Genomic DNA, 18,301 nt, shown 5'->3' on the forward strand with positions numbered 1-18,301 from the left:
AGATGGGCCTATAACTTGAGCATAGCGCAGGGTCTTTCCCTTCTTTTAGTATGACGATGATTGAGGCTTTTAGGGATTCTTTCGGTGGGGCTTCACCATCCAGAATCTTATTGAACCACCGGAGTAGGTATGGTTTCAGTATATTTTCAAATTTCTTATAATAGAAGTTAGTGAACCCGTCTGGGCCCGGGGCCTTAGAGTTCTTGAGAGATTTAATAGTTGCTGATACCTCCTCAAATGTTATTCGGACTCTTAGTTGGGTAGATTCTGATTCATCCAATTTGGTTAATTTTGATCCTTTTATGTATTCATCTAGTTTTGTTTCTAACTCCCTGTTGTCTCGGTCCGAGTATGTCAAGTTATATAAGTCACTATAATATTGAACGAACTCTTTGTTAATTTCGGCTGGGTTATATGTTAAATTGTTTTGGTTGGTTTTTATGCTAAATATATTAAGGCTCGCTGATTTATTTCGGAGTTTGGCCTCTAGTTGTCTGTCTGCCTTATTGCCTTTTTCATAAAAGGTCTGATTTGTCCATCTCATTGCTTTCTCGGTGTCTTCTATCAGTATGTTTTTAAGTTCTGATCTATCTTTATCAATCATGACTCTAACGGTATCTGTTGGGTTTTGTTGGTAAGTCTCCTCGGAATGTTTTCTTTTAAGTCATAAATGTCAGCCAAAGCTGATTGACGGCAGGGTTGGGCTTATGTTGTTTGGGCATAAAAACTATTATGTGTCAATAGAAAAAATAGAATTCAACAGAGGTGTGTTTGGGTATCAGACACATGAATTATCACCTTTTCTACTCCAGTGACCTATCTGGGAAGAACCTATGACGTGATAACGTATAGGGATTTCTGCTTATGTTTATCCTGTTATTTTAAGAAAATAAAAAGAGAGAGATGGCTGCCGCTTTCCGACTATATGAGAATGAGTATATATACAGGAATAGGGTGCATACGGGAATAGGGTATAACAAGGTACGGAGAAAGGTCACAGATGTAGCCTGAAAGACTCCCATTACCTTGACAAAGCGCTAGATTGGCGCGAAACGTACGTCGGTTCGCAATGACGTGTCTCCTGTGACGTCATCAGGGAGCGCGGGTGCTGAGTAGTGCAAGACAGCCTGTTTTGAACAGCCCCAAGATGCCAGGTTGTATTCTTCCATCGGCTATGCAGCAATAGCTGAGCATTTGATCCCCATGTGACATCATTGGCACTACTAGCTTATAATATACCATGTACCTTGGCTTTGGCTGAGTGCCATCTATCCGTGTATACATTGCAGTGATGATTGTTTTGGATCCTTAATGACTCTTGCTTGGGGAAAATGATGTGCAGTTAGCAATTCTGCTAACAATACAAACAGCAATGTGTATGATGTCTGTGGCATGAATAGTAGTACCAATACCAAAATATCCATGTATTTTATTGGTTATACATGCCATATCACTACAGTTGCAGCAGTATATGCCCTAACTATGTACTAATTAAATAGATATACTATTCTTGTATATACAAGGATATACGCATTACTACTGCATAATCAAGATACATACTCTTTACCCCCTACCTTCACTTATAAGGGATTACACCCTGTTCAACATACTAGGCTAATTAGTTCTCTCATTTCCCTGGTACCCACCCCCCCTGTTTTAGCCACACAGTGGTTTTTTTCTTTGCTGCACATTTGTTGCATATATGTTTAATAAAGGTTTTTAAATATGTTTATGTATGGCTATAGGGCTTCACCCAAGGATTGAATTTTTCCTAGCCAGCATCTGTAAATAGCGAGTGCAAATAGGACTCTTTTAGGCTACATCTGTGACCTTTCTCCGTACCTTATTTTAAGAAACTGCCTGCATTTATTAGAACTGTATGTTCTTGTAATAGACCATGTGACTGCGTAATGCTAAAGACCCCAACAGTAGGATAAATGAATGAATGAATAACCAGATACTTGTAGGGGGGACCCCTAGACATAAACTTGATAGAAGACAGGTACTGGGTTGCAGTCCCGGATGGTAAGCTCACTAATAAGTGACGCTGTTGTTAACAATAACACCAGGAAGATTGAGCGTAATAACTCCCTATAACATACCAATTGTCTAAATAAAGTCCTGAACAGGAAAACATGTAGCAAGCGATTGACTCACTCTGAGTGCTGCACAGTCCATGCGATCCAAAGGTGAGGGGTCCCCAGGTGTGCTTCCGTACCAAGGGGTAGGCTAGTAGAGAAGGAGAAAAACTGAAAGAGCACTGCTGTAGGTATCAAAAAAGTAGAAAGGAGGGTGCGTATCCCATAAAAAGATTATTTATTTGTCATGGAAAAACAGGGCAATGGAGAGCCTTACCAACGTTTCACGCTTCACAGACCGTTTCTCAAGGTAGAAAGATTCCCAAACCTCCCATTCTTGCGTTCCGGCAACCACTAAATCGCAAAAAGAAATTAGTCAACAGAAAATTTCACAACAACACTGATAATGGCACAAAACCGTGCAACCACACATGTTGCAAACTCTGCAAACATATATGCCAAGATCCCACAGCCAGTCACAACAATGGAACATTCAATGTTAAAGGATCATACAGATGCGCATCCAGGAATGTAGTGTATATGATTCAATGCAACAAATGTGACCAAGGATGCTACATTGGGGAAACCAGCCAAAAACTACAAGGCAGAATGAATATGCACAGACATTCTATACAACACCATGAAGAAGGAAGATACTGGTCACCAGTAGGACATAAATCTCACAACCAGATCATTCCATAAATGATTTAAAAATCAAAATCCTCAATGGAATGTTCAAACGCACCCAAGAACGGAAAACATTTGAGCTCAGAATGATAAGACTCTTTGACACCATAACAAGTGAACTTAATGCAGACATGGGGTTGCTCACACACTATCAGAATTTGATTTAATGGTCCTCCCTGCTATTGTGCCATCCTATACCTTCCACCCCAGCATCCTCTTCCCCCTCTGTGCTGCTGTGAATGTACAGCCCCCTGCCCCCCACCCATCCCTAATTCTCACCTTCCTTATCTCTGTTTTAACACCCCTCCAGTGCCTCTCTGTTCTTTATTCTTTTTTTTTTTCAATGCCTGTCTAAGTCACAGAAACCTTTGTACAGTATATCAGTATTGCTTGACCTGAGGAAGAGATTAAAACTCTCGAAAGCTTGTCCTATGACATAAATTGTTAGTCCAAATAAAAAAGGTATCACCTAATACTGAATAACTAATTTATTCTGCACTATCGCAACTGGACTAACACGGCTATTTCCGTTTTATATATATATATACAGTTGTGTGAAAAAAAAGTACATCCTTTTTGAATTCTATGGTTTTACATTATCGGGACATAATAACAATCATCTGTTCCTTAGCAGGTCCTAAAAATTAGGTAAATACAACCTCAGATCAACAACAACACATGCCATATTACACGTTTCATGATTTATTTAACAGAAGTAAAGCCAAAATGGGGAAGCCATGTGTGAAAATCTAAGTATACCTTATGATTCAATAGTTTGTAGAACCACCTTTAGCAGCAATAACTTGAAGTAATTGTTTTCTGTATGACTTTATCAGTCTCTCACATCGTTGTGGAGGAATTTTGGCCCACTCTTCTTTACAACGTTGCTTCAGTTCATTGAGGTTTGTGGGCATTTGTTTATGCACAGCTCTCTTAAGGTCCAGCCACAGCATTTCAATCGGGTTGAGGTCTGGACTTTGACTGGGCCATTGCAATACCTTGATTCTTTTCTTTTTCAGCTGTTCTGTTGTAGATTTGCTGGTGTGCTTGGGATCATTGTCCTGTTGCATGACCCAATTTCGGCCAAGCTTTAGCTGTCGGACAGATGGCTTCACATTTGACTCTAGAATATTTTGGTATACAGAGGAGTTCATGGTCGACTCAATGACTGCAAGGTTCCCAGGCCCTGTGGCAGCAAAACAAGCCCAAATCATCACCCCTCCACTACCGTGCTTGACAATTGGTATGAGGTGTTTGTGTTGATATGCTGTGTTTGGTTTTCGCCAAACATGATGCTGTGCATTATTGCCAAACATCTCCACTTTGTTCTCATCTGTCCAAAGAACATTGTTCCAGAAGTCTTGTGGTTTGTTCAGATGCAACAGGCTTTCTCCTGGCAACCCTTCCAAACAAACCATACTTGTTCAGTCTTTTTTTAATTGTACTGTCATGAACATTAACATTTAACATGGTAACTGAGGCCTGTAGAGTCTGAGATGTAACTCTTTGGTTTTTTGCAATTTCTCTGAGCATTGCACGGTGTGACCTTGGGGTGAATTTGCTGGGACGTCCACTCTTGGGAAGATTGGCAACTGTCTTGAATGTTTTCCACTTTTGAATAATCTTTCTCACTGTAGAATGATGGACTTTAAATTGTTTGGAAATGGCCTTATAACCCTTCCCAGATTGATGGGCAGCAACAATTGCTTCTCTAAGATCATTGCTGATGTCTTTCCTCCTTGGCATTGTGTTAACACACACCTGAATGCTCCAGACCAGAAAACTGCTAAAACTTTGGCTTTCATAGAGGTGGTCACACTTGCATTTGATCAATTAATCAAGGGCATTTGATTAGCAGCACCTGTCTGCTACTTGGCATCTTAATTCCTATGGAAGCAGTAAGGGTGTACTTAGTTTTTCACACACAGCTTCTCCATTTTGGCTTTATTTTTTGTTAAATAAAATCATGACACGGTGTAATATGTCATGTGTTGTTGTTCATCTGAGGTTGTATTTATCTAATTTTAAGACCTGCTGGAACAGATGATTGTTTGGGTTGCATATATGTTGCATGCTCACAAGTGTGCTGTTCGTGACATGGTATATTGGGATAGATCAAAGGGAAATATTATTAATTTGAGTGACCTTAAGGGGTGAAGAATAAATTGGCTAGATAGCGGTGTATATTAACCCTTGTCCCATATACAGGTCACATGCTCACAGGTGTGCAGTACGTGACACACATTATTATTTATTTTTTTACACAGGATTGAAGCAGGGGGTCTCCAATGCTGAACTCTATTAATTTCAGCTCCGTGGACCCCCTGCTTCCCGAGATACAGAACTCCACAGAGGGTGCTGGTATCTCAGCAAAGTTTAAATCTCCACGTCATGCATGCGAATAGGAACCCGAAACCGATGATGTCGTGGCTTCCTATTACTCCGGGGGCACGGGAGCTTTAAACCTCCGCCACTACATGAACCCTGGTAGCCGAGCGGAGTGGCTACCAGCAGCCCCTATGGAGGCCTGCATCTCTGGAAACAGGGGGTCTCCGTAGCTGAAGGTAATGGGGTTCAGCTCTGCAAACTCCCTGCTTCAATCCTGTGTAAAAAATAAAATAAAATAATGCTTGAATTGCCGCTTTAAATACTCATATAATTCTAAATATGAAAAGTTATTTGTTTAAATAAAAAAAGTTGGGCGAAATGAAACATTTATTTTTATTTGCCCTTGATATAATATTATGACAGCTTTAGGATTTATTTTCAATAGCAAACATGTGTTCATGTGTTGTGTTTGTGTGTGGTTTGCATATTTTCCGAATGCAGAGTTCATCCCTGGCTAATATTTATAAGTACTTTTATATACTCACACAGTATGTGCCCAGGGATCTTCAGGTTGACGTGTTATCATTTCCTCCATATACAAGCATGTCTCCCAAGACTGCTATGCACAGCTCCTGGGATCAGTCTTGTAAGCTATTTAAAGTAATTTCTTGCAAGAAACTAAAACACATTTTCCAATTCTGGTAGGAAACAGAAACATTAAATAGACATTTGCATTCCATGCAGATTTTAGATTCAATTTGTCAGTTGTTCTGTCTTGTAGTTATTAAATGACCCATGAAAATCTGGACCAAATGTTATGGGGCTTTAAAACCAGCTCAATTTGAGTTGCATTGGCCCTCAAATGTTCAGGTTAGCATGTTTAATGTAATATTGTTGTTAATTTCTGCAATAGAAGGAAAACTTTGAAACCGTAATATAGTGATCCTTAGGGGAATGTGCTGTATAGGGCATTATTTTGGTTTATATTTATAGGATTGTAACTCTGGTCTGAAATATGTACTGTATTAAGAGCTACAAAATGAGCTCTTGTGCCCAAAATATATCCCTGCAATATCTCAAACAATAACTGAGAGATATCGGCCCAGATTTACTAAAAAATGTCTGTGCCTTAAGGCACATTATAGTCCATTCAAATGAATAAGCCAGAAGGGGCCTTATTGATTAGTAAATAAGGCCCATTATGCTGTTTGACAGTATTAGTTTGAATTTAGCATTGTTTGCGGTTTGTTTTTACATTTTTTATTGTATTTGTTTTTACTAGGGCACAGTTGGCATCGATATTCCTATTACTAACCCTACACATGGTTTACTGCATTTGGATGTATTGGTGAATGGTGCTGGACTTACAGGAGAGACACATTTTACTCTGCAAGCTTTAGAAACCTTTCCATACATGGCAAAATATTCACCAACTAGAAAAGGTGTTTCAGTTGGAAGGTAAGTTACGGACCAAAAGTGGAATTCACAAGGTGTATCCTGTTTATCAAAGATTTAAATGTTTTTAATAAAGAATAAATGAGTTTTATTGAATTTTACATAATTTTGAAGCATAAAGCAGTTCATGGTTGTAAAATGTTGTGAAAATGCATTACATTGCAAGATTTATATAGCCTCCATATCACGGGGGGAAAAAGGTGCCGGGCCCCCAATCAAAATAAAACTCTAGCCCTAATCTATCTAAACTGCAATAAATAATCAAGACTTGAAAAAGTAAAGGAGGCAGAAAAATCATGTTGTTCCTCCGAGACAGTATTCCAATTCTCAGAATTTCATAATCACTGTATGGAAAATTTTTTGCTGACTTGTTGAAGAAAGGTACCTGAAAATAGTTTATTTTAGTCTTCCCATATACATAATTTGATTTGCCAGTAAATTACAATGACATTCCCACTAAAGTTTTCTGTGTTGGAAGATAAAGGAAATAGAGTTGTGGTCAAGATACAGTATGTGCATTGAAAGGGCCGTGTCTGTCCCCAAGTCCTGGGTGAGTGGCAAGGGTATTTTCAGTATAATATCATTTGCGGCTATCACTCGCATGAACAGGACGGTCCACTTACCCTTACAAAGAAAATGACTCACAGTAAGGAATGTTATAAAACGTTTTACTGTTTGGTTCTCGGGCTTAATATAGGGCGTTCTTGGCCCGAAACGTCGCTATTGCCATTAACCAATTTCTTACCATATTTAAGCACATTAAGACCCTTTTGAGGGAACCAAAATGTGATCACTGAGGTTTACAACGCTTTTGTTTGGGACCAGAGTGTCCAGTTTTCTGCCACATGTACTCTGGGACAAATCTGATTTTGGAGTATATTGTGACCAGGCCTTCTGCTATCTATGCTACTTGATATGAGGTTGTGTTTGTTGTTATACATGTAAGACCCTTTCCCCTATCCCTATGGGAAACAGCGCTTATTACGGTACCTGTGCTACCTGTAGGCATACAGAAGGCCTGGGCCTCCGCTCATAGGGAGCCTGGGGTGGCTGTGTGTTCTGTATATCTTTATATGGTGCAGCGCCTTCACCTATGAGGATCCTGGGTAATAGGATGGCTCCTCATAGGAACTTGTATACCTAGGGCAGTGGTTCCGAACCCCAGTCCTCAAGGACCAGTAACAGTGCAGGTTTTAAGGATACCCCGGCTTGAGCACAGGTGGTTCAGTCACAATGATTGGGACAACTGTGCTAATGAGAGGATTGCCTTAAAACCTGCACTGCACAATGATTGGGCCACCTGTGCTAATGAGAGGATTGATTTAAAACCTGCACTGTTAGTGGTCCTTGAAAACTGGATTTGGGAACCACTGACCTAGGGTATACCCGAATAACACACTCATAATCAAATATAATATAACTCCTTAACTGTGGTCCCACATAAAGCATAGAATAATACCCACAACACAAGGCACAGAAATAACAACAATAATACTAATATAGTCCTGGGGTAGCTAGCCCCAATAGGACCTAGGGTGCTCGGGCACCTGTAACCCAGTGTCCAGCAAGCAACTCCTCCCAGCGTGTGTGTGAGGGCAGCGCTACCCTCTCCCTTTGCATTGGTGCACAATACCTTCCTGACTTAAAGCTGTAGTTCAGGCTCCCGTTTTTTTTTTTTTTTTAGTTTTTTTTTTTAACTTCAATAGTTTAATCTGGGCAATCTCTACTTACCTAAAAAAACTGCATAGCTGCCGGCCAATTTGTTCTCCGTCTATTGATCGGCAAAGTTTGGCGACATCTTTAAATATGGGGAATGTAAATCGTTGCTATAGGAACAAGCATGCTTGTTAAAATAGAATACAAGAAAATTGGTCTTTCAAAGTTGTTTTTTTTAAAACAGAAAATGTTAAAAGTATTTTTTCTTACTACAGAACTGATTTATTAAAAAAACCCACACATGCAGGATATTGCCTGAACTGCAGCTTTAAGGTCCAACCAGGCCACACTTCCCAGCAAGGGCAAGAATAGCAGCAGGGTCCCATGCTGCGGGGTCTCCAACAACAAGCTCCTTACGCCTTAAGGTCCAGGTGATGGCTGATCCACAGGCTGCAGTGGGAAGCCTCTGATCTGCTCCGGTATGCTCCGCTGTGCTCCCTCACTAACAGGAGCTACCTATTCACAGGGCCAGCCCTGTACACTTCTCTGTGGTGAGGGTAATCTATCTGGGGCATAGGGGCAGGTTTGAGCCTTGTCCTGGAGCATGGCAGGCTTCCGGACACTACCTTCCTCTTCCCTGGCTCCCGATACTCTGCCCAAGTTACCCCTGTACCGCGGAGGACATCCTGTCTCTCTCAGCCCTTTCCTTCTGGTTGCGCCAACCCCAAGATGGCCACCACATTACAGTGTCTGGAGGGCCATGCCAGCCATAACATGGCCGACACAATGCTGCCTCTTCTCCTGCACCACAGAGCTGTTGTGCCCCCAGGAGGTAAGAAGAGGGATCCCTGCTACATACATATCAATGATTTCCCACACAGATGTGTTTTTTTCCACTGCAGATCTGAAAGATCAACCCTTGAGTCACTTGAATCAATTGTGTACTGGGGGAATCAAACTTATTATCTCTGATACTAAGAAAAGTGCGTGGGAGCGGTTCCTCATTCCTATGTCACCTATTTTTTTTAAATTCTTTATGAAGCTCTTTTCTATTCTTGCCTTGAAGTGAGTGCTGTCTGGACATAACCTTTTTTCTAGGTATTATGTCAGTGTTTCAGATATATTTTGTCGGCTGACATCTGTATTTATTGTGGTAGAAAATAGTTTGTTTTCAATTAACAGCATTACATTTGTAATCCATATGCTGTGGCTGCTAATGAAGCACTGCCATACTGCAGCTCTGATAAACATACCAGTCTTCTCTTTTGCTCATTCTGTCATTGCACCTCATAGTACAAAAACACCAGCAGTCACACTCTCGTCTCTGTCCCTCTTTTCATGAACAACATCCCTCACTAACCAAACAAAAAGCAAACACTAATCCATTACTCTGACTCATATTTCTCTTTTGAGAGGTTTCTCCTCATAATTCAATCTACAGTACAGTATGTTGAAAAGGGCAACAAACACCAGACATCTTCTCAGTTTTGCTTTCTTTCATTATTTGATATTGGTTCAGATTCGAAGAGTACAGTACAGTACCTCTGCCTCTCAAAAATAAAGAGTAATAATAAAAAGAGAATAGCATGGATTGCTTTTTCAAGGCAGACTTAGCTGGGAGCTGGCAGCTGAAAGAGGGACATTTTCTGTTTAGTATCCAGTTCATCTATTGTAACGTTGTACAGCCTTTGAAAATATTGAAACAATTGTGTCTTAAAATTATTATAGCAGATGGTCAATGTCATGAACAGCATACCTGTGAGTATGTGACTTATATATGTAACTAGAGGTAATACACACAGCTACTTAGCTGACCCACTTTTCACCAACAAGGGGTTAGTCAAATTAGTCATCTCTCCCCTCAATCTGTCAGAAATATAATCTTAAAATGCTTCCACCACCAAGGATACAGAAACATCTTATCAAGGGTCCTCTGTCCCCTTTTACTAAGAATAATATGTAATAATATGTAATTAGCACACCAACATTTATTGTAACAAAATGTGTTTGAAAATATAATTACTCTCTTCAAAAGCTCAATTAAAGCCTAAAGACAAAACATATTCCATTTTAGATTTAATATACAAAAATAGTGCTTACTGTAGGTTACAGAAAAAAATAGTTGCAAGAAACATACTGGGGCTTATGCAGAGAGGTACTTTACAGAAAGGCTGAAATTCGCCGCAGGATTGGCAATAAATTTGGTCCTATGCAGAGTACTCCGTTAGCGCGGTGTGCTTTAAATTGCTTTTTAGGCAAGTTTCACTTAGCGTGAAACTCGCCATGTAGTGGCGCGCTGTATTTGCCCACAATACAGCCAACTTTTGTTGGCGGGCAAAATTTCCTCTGAACGCGCCATTTAGTAGCTCCGATTGGCGCGTACATGCGCATCGGAGCTACTGGAATCTTGCGTGTTTCAACATTGGCGAAATCACGCTTCTCGCCACACGTCTGGCGAATTTGAATTGCCCGCCATGGTCTCGCCAGGACAAGCTTCTCGTCTGCGTATTTTCGCCAAAAGATGGTGCTATTTCCTTTCTCTATGCTCTCTGCATAAGCCTGACAGTACACTATATACTATATGGGCGAGAGAGTGGCTCAGTAAGTAAAAGACACAGACTGGCACTGGGGGGAGCCTGGTTCAATTCCCGGTGTCGGCTCCTTGTGACCTTGGGCAAGTCACTTTATCTCCCTGTGCCTCAGGCACCAAAAACATAGATTGTAAGCTCTATGGGGCAGGGACCTGTGTCTGCAAAATGTCTCTGTAAAGCGCTACGTATAACTAGCAGCACTATACAAAAACATGCTATTATTATTATTATTATTATTATATGCAGGCAGTTTCATAAAAATAATGGTAAAACAAACACAAGTCTCTTACATACATTACCACACATATTAGGGTCTCAACGTGTCTTAAGGTGAAGGTATGAGATTTCCATTGTCACAGCATGGACACTCCCATGGTTGTAATCTAAATTCATATTATAAATGCATGTTTGTTATCCTAAACTTTCTTCACTGGAAACTGGATAACCCCACTTTCTGGGTGTGTCCTTAACTCCTTCATCAATCTGCAGTGACACCTTTATGGCTTGTGGAGAAAAATTGGCTTACCTTTTTAATTAAATGGTGCCTGAATATAGAAAATGTCCCCTATCTTTATTCCCATAGCTCATAGAATAATGTAACGTCTCATCACATTCAAGTGAATTTGTCGCATGTAAAGATACTGTTTTTGACGTGGTTAATACTAAGTCTGAGAGACAAATGAATATCTGACCTTTACTCCCTCACAATTGTGTATTGTTTTGTTTTAATTCATCTGATTGCCAATATTACACAGAAATATTTGTAATTCTTGTGACTAATATCAGATCTGTGATATTTTATATTTAGTAAACTTACGCAGATATTTGGACTGTCTTCTTTGTCACATCCTCTGGCGTTATCCAGGCCCTCAAGGAATGTCTTTTAAGATAGATTAAAAGGGTTGTTGCTTATTTCTTTAGTAAAAAAGAGATGTGAATCTATATTTTAATCACCCCATCATCTCAGAGAAGGTATTCTCCCACAACTTCACTGGTAAACAAACACAGAAATCCAGACAGGATCAGTGGCCTGACCTGCCATAAAACAATACATATATTTTTAAGTTGTACTTTGAAGTTAACTGTTTGTGTGCCAGTTTATTAAAATACTGAGTATTTTCTGGCCTTATCATGACAGTCAACAAAGAGGGTTATTAATTAATTGTGCCGATAAAAGCACTATTGCACGGAAATGCATATTTACTTCAATGGGATTTTCCATGTAATAATGTCCTGATTGGCACAATCACAGTTTAATGAATAACCCCCTAAGAGGTGTGAACTATACAACTAGCAATAATATATTCTGATTTGTTGCATACAGTATACAGTATTGTGATGCAAGCATTATCTCTCAATCCTATGGAAGAACTGAGATATGTAACTAATGTAATACTCTTCTACAGCTCAGAAAAAACGTAAAATTGTTTTATTATATAACATAAGAGTAGTAGTCAAAGAAAAACCGATTCATTAGGTGAAAGTAATATTTGTATTTGCATTTGTTTGTGTATGGTTACATAAATTAAATAGGAAAACAGTAATTTTCCCATTTAATAAATATATTTTTAGAAATACACTTTGGTATGAATAATGAACATTATATGTGATATCTCTTTTCTATGTTTTTTTTTTCAGTGTGATTTTCCAGTCTGATATATTTGGAGAATTTTGGTATGAGTTACAGTTAATATCAGAGAAACCATTGCCTACTACTCTCACTGAAGTACACTGTGAACTTGGAAAGTTAGTATAACTTTTAACATATACTGTATTGTAATAGTTGTTTTCTTCTGTTTTTCTTTTCATGCTTTGTAGAAGAAATGTACAGGATATAAATCTCCTCCTTTTTTATGCATTTAGTTTGGGTTAGGTTTTTTATTTATTTATACGATCTGCTAGAAAATAAAGTCCATTCCATAATGAAATATAAAAGGTATATAAAATGTTTTAAAAGAATGTGTAACGTGCTAGTAAAACAAGCAGTGACAAAACAATGAAGAATAAATTACGACGGAAGAAATAAAGATTAAATGGTTATACACTTGGTTTTAGAGACAAACGCCACTTTTTATTTGTAGTACCTATACTGTTTTTCATTTGCAACTGAAAAGCCCTCAAAATGTGAAGACTAAAAAAAATTCTACATTTTAATAAAACCACTGTAAAGGGGCAGTCCCACATGCTAACCCACCCTATTTATGAGAGAGACGACTGATTTTGGGGTTAGTCTCCCTCCTCTCTCATTCTCCTAAATCTCCCTATTGCCTGCAAAGTACCATAAATGTATGGGGCAGATTCATCAAGATCCAATGAGGGGTATTGGACCCGAATCTGGCCTTAACTGCCATTAAAGTCAACAAAATCTCTCTCTCCACGCCTCTTTCTGCCAGGCAGATATAATTGACCCTAACTGACAGATTAGACCTGCTTGCAGCACACAAAGAGGGAAAGCATGGTGTACTACAGAGGGCAGAGAGGGGGGACTAATTAACCAGTTGGATGCCATATGGACATAGCTACTACCTCATGGTATCTAGCACTCCAGGGGCTCATGTTGTAGTCACTATCTCCTAAAACCATGCACGCTTTTCTAGGGAAGATCGCGTTCTATGATCCTCTGAAGCGCAGAATGCAATCTATCACTAACTGGAATGAAAGGTGTCATGTACACGCTAACCGTGTGCACATGACAGTATGCGTGAAATAGGTTAATAACAACCAGCATCTGTAGTTGAGAATCTCCCCCCAGGGCCCTAGAAATGAGCAATAACACCTCAATAAATGTCACACTACACTACAATTATGCTCCACCACCAGGATTAATTTAAGGGTTACTATCTCAAGAGGAGAGATGGGCGAATTTTGGGGTGGATTTGGATCCACAGCAGATCGACTGGTTCCTTTTGTCCTCGGATTTCAGTGGATCAAACTCAAAAAGGGCAATTTGCGTTTAATTATTATTACCAATACAATCTGTGGACAGATATGTAAGAATCTGCCAATGGATTGCTGAATCCGTAGACTGAATTGTACAAATCAATTCATGAGTTGTATCCAATGGTTGTTTTTGATGAATCCGTGCAGATTGAAACCACCCAAATTCGTTGCGGAGTTTACACCACGAAACGTATTTTGGGCGTAGCATCAGTGAAAATCTGGGATTTGGCCGGATTCACCCATCTTTACTTAAGAGTCCTCAGTCCCCCTTATGCTAGAAAAATATGTAATTAAGACAAAACTCAGTTTAACAAAAGGTGTCCAAAAATGTGGTTAATCTCTCCAAAAGGTACTACTTTCAATTAGACCTCAGAGAGTACTAATTCAATTTTAGATTTAAAATTACAAAAAGCATACCGATCTTGTTATAGGATAGAAAGATTACAAAAACAAACAATATATTGTACAAATGCAGACAGTTTACATAATTAAAATGAGTAAAACTAAAAACCTAATACATTATCAGCAAATTATATTATATCCTTCAAGAGGCAATGCAATGAGAAATATAAAACAATACGTGTTATTAACACACATCTGGATGTGTTCTGGTTTACGAATCCACCAACCTCTACTTTTCTTTGACAAAAAAACAGACAATTTTTTTTTGTGGGCGTGTCTTATCTCCCACTTTTCCTGGGTGACAGTTTTATGGCTTGTTTGAGAGTGAGAGAGATTTAATTTGCGTTAATCACAGAGTATAGAATAACCCATAACTCTCTTCCTGTAACTACTAGGTTAATGTTAACCGCATTTTTGTGTTCAGATGATTTTTACACATCATAGACACCCCTTTTTGATAGTCCCACTTTTAATTTTGAGAGGGAAACTTAATATTGGGCTCTTGCAACACAGATACCTTTTCACATTTAATATCATTATACATGGGTACTTATGCCCATTACAGATTGATACTTGATTTTATTGTAGATTGTATATTTCTGAGATGGATACTCTTTTTCTATTATTAGCAATGATCAATTGCCAACACACCCAGTCCACTAGGTGGCCAAACTTTTATTGCTGTGTCCCCCTGCCTTGTCTCCCCTGGTGCTCGTGCCCCCCCCTTTACCTTAGTCCAAATAACGCTGCGGGTCATGTGACATCACGACACGTGACCCGCGATGCCATTTGATGCTGCGTTGCCATGGAGATGCATCCAGAAGCCGGCTGAATCTCGGTAAGTTCAGGTTGCAGAGGCCTCACGCGATCCCCAGGCATTTCATTTAAATGCCTTGGGGAAGAGAGCGGGGCCTCTGCAACCGCCGCACCCCCCTATTGCAGCCCCCAGTTTGGGCTCCCCTGCACTAGGGGTTTGAATAAGGAGTCAGAAACCAGTCCAATGTAATGTTTTTAAATGTTTGACAATAAATAACCAAGTAGGGTTTGTCATAAGCAGAAAACAGCAGGACAGGAACAAAAAACTTATACAAAGAAATATATGAAAACACTATTAATTAGTACGGGATTATCATCATATTAGTCATATATTTGGGCAACGCCTCCCCATCAATATTATAATTTTCAATACGTCACTAGAGTTTATTCTTAATTTTTCTGTGAGACACTAATTGGTTAATTTTATTATGTCTCCTCTGTGTCTGGTGACCTTGCTTTTACCAGCTTCCCAGCTCTGTTTTAGCCTTATCTTTGTTTCACATTCCAATCATGCTACTGCAACATATTGCAGACAGCATGGGGTCCTTCTGAAATGTTAGTATACTAGAGTGCAAGTTTGTCTGCAACTAGAATTAATAATACTGAGCTAAAGCGCTCACTACACTAATAAAGAATGGCAGTGTATGTGTCTATATATATATATATATATATATATATATATATATATATATATATATATATATATATAAAAAAAAAACAAACATCACAGCTTGCACTCAATGTACTGGTTCATATAGACAGGTGCTAGTCTCAAATAATAGAAAAACAACATTACCATTCTCTCGTCCGGTAAAGAAAGACTGCACTCGGTTCAGTAATCATGAAAAACTGTATTGGGCATCTGAATAGAAAAGATAAGTCACCCCCTTGAAAAAGGTCCTATTCCAGGACCGAAATGTCGGATTGGGTGACTTATCTTTTCTATTCAGATGCCCAATACAGTTTTTCATGATTACTGAACCGAGTGCAGTCTTTCTTTACCGGACGAGAGAATGGTAATGTTGTTTTTATATATATATAGATATATATATCAGGCGAGTGGATTTAACATCGTGGCGAGCTCCTATTGGCCCAAGCAGCACACGTGTGGTACTAGGTGGCGAGTAGATTTTTTTGTTCGGCGAGTAGATTTTTTGGTGATTTGTCGACCACTGTGTGTATATATATATATATATATATATATATATATATATATATATATATATATATATATATATATATATATATATACAAAAAGAAGACAGAGAGCGCACGCCCCATAGTGTGATATATATATGTAACGGGTATTCCCCCACCCAATCGCATATAGTGTGTGTGTCCGGGGAACTTAATGTTACCTGGTGTGGTGCGTTATGGAAGAGACAAAAAAACAAGGCGCACAACGCACATAGTGAAGTACAATAAAAATAAAAGTTTACTTGTAAAAATATATATATTCTGCGTACATCAATATAGTAAAATATGAGCAGTTGGTAATTGGGTATACCACACCAGTACACAGCTCCAGACGGCACTCCTCACTCGATTGTAGGGTGCAGGGGATCTCTCCTTGTCTGATGTCAAGCTGGTAGTTGTGGAAGCCGTCTCCCTCTCACTCAAGACGGGGCAGGTCTCAGTCTCTGCTGCCGGATAGTCCTGGAACATCGATCCTCATCAGCGTGTAGCAGCCTCCGCTCACATCCGCATCCAAGCACGTTAGTCACGTGTCGCTACTCCTCCATGGAGCGCCCGATCGTGACGTCACAGTCCGGTCGCACTCTTCTACGAACCGCCTGCAAGGTCTCACTCAGTGCGGTGTAGCTAAGGATACACGCGGCTTCTTGGGAAGATGTAATAGGCACAAAGTCTTGCGTGAAACGGGGAAACACTTGCGGAGTGTTAACACCAACAAGAGGGTAATAAAAACGAGCACTGACACCCTCCAACGCGTTTCGTAACTCGTGGTTACTTCTTCAGGGAATGTATGCAGATGGGGGGGGGTTTACACATATATATACACCCACTAATTAATCAATTAGATTTCATGGTGTCAAGTTGCTGCTCAAAACATTAAAGGTGCAGTGACTAGCTCATTCAAAAGCTGCAATACAATGATGTCAAATGAAAAAACTAAATATCTAGTACAATCTTTATACATTCAACAATAAAATACAATTCATAAAAACAGATATATATCCTAAAATCGAACAGTAAGTATCTGAAAGAGATAAAACAAGTTTAAAGACATGCATGATTCGTTGCAATTCAGCATATATAAACAGGAGCAGAAAAACACAACTAATACAAAGACCAGATATCTATATCTTCATTTAACCCCTTAGGGGATAGGGAGTTGATTTGATAAATCCAGAATGTTTCTTGGTATGAGAGACTCTTAGTTCTATCTCCTCCCCTTCTTGCCCTAGGGACCACTTTGATACCTTTAAACATTAATTTAGACGGGTCTTTATTATGATGTGATGCAAAGTGGCGAGAAACACTATGTTTCTCATAACCTGCTTTGATGTTTCTAATATGCTCCTGTATCCTGATTTTAAGGCATCTTTTGGTGCGACCCACATATTGTAGGCCGCATTCACAATTAATCATGTAGACCACATGGGTCGAATTACAATTTATAAAAGAGTCAATAGCAACAATATGTGGGTCGCACCAAAAGATGCCTTAAAATCAGGATACAGGAGCATATTAGAAACATCAAAGCAGGTTATGAGAAACATAGTGTTTCTCGCCACTTTGCATCACATCATAATAAAGACCCGTCTAAATTAATGTTTAAAGGTATCAAAGTGGTCCCTAGGGCAAGAAGGGGAGGAGATAGAACTAAGAGTCTCTCATACCAAGAAACATTCTGGATTTATCAAATCAACTCCCTATCCCCTAAGGGGTTAAATGAAGATATAGATATCTGGTCTTTGTATTAGTTGTGTTTTTCTGCTCCTGTTTATATATGCTGAATTGCAACGAATCATGCATGTCTTTAAACTTGTTTTATCTCTTTCAGATACTTACTGTTCGATTTTAGGATATATATCTGTTTTTATGAATTGTATTTTATTGTTGAATGTATAAAGATTGTACTAGATATTTAGTTTTTTCATTTGACATCATTGTATTGCAGCTTTTGAATGAGCTAGTCACTGCACCTTTAATGTTTTGAGCAGCAACTTGACACCATGAAATCTAATTGATTAATTAGTGGGTGTATATATATGTGTAAACCCCCCCCCCCATCTGCATACATTCCCTGAAGAAGTAACCACGAGTTACGAAACGCGTTGGAGGGTGTCAGTGCTCGTTTTTATTACCCTCTTGTTGGTGTTAACA

At 39.2% G+C, this 18,301-nt stretch overlaps 1 protein-coding gene across 5 annotated transcripts in view; it reads left to right on the top strand.

Annotated features, from left to right (window-relative positions):
• The window catches only part of CFAP47 (cilia and flagella associated protein 47), a 663,944-nt gene that overhangs the window by 472,057 nt on the left and 173,586 nt on the right, over window positions 1-18,301 (top strand). For all 5 annotated transcript variants that reach the window (XM_075590256.1, XM_075590258.1, XM_075590257.1 and 2 more), the window contains 2 exons: window positions 6,376-6,551; window positions 12,434-12,541. In XM_075590256.1, coding sequence (XP_075446371.1) covers window positions 6,376-6,551; window positions 12,434-12,541 — 284 coding nt within the window. The remainder of the gene's footprint in view (window positions 1-6,375; window positions 6,552-12,433; window positions 12,542-18,301) is intronic.

The sequence above is a fragment of the Ascaphus truei genome, chromosome 3 (assembly GCF_040206685.1).
Source record: "Ascaphus truei isolate aAscTru1 chromosome 3, aAscTru1.hap1, whole genome shotgun sequence".
Taxonomy (NCBI): Eukaryota; Metazoa; Chordata; class Amphibia; order Anura; family Ascaphidae; genus Ascaphus; species Ascaphus truei.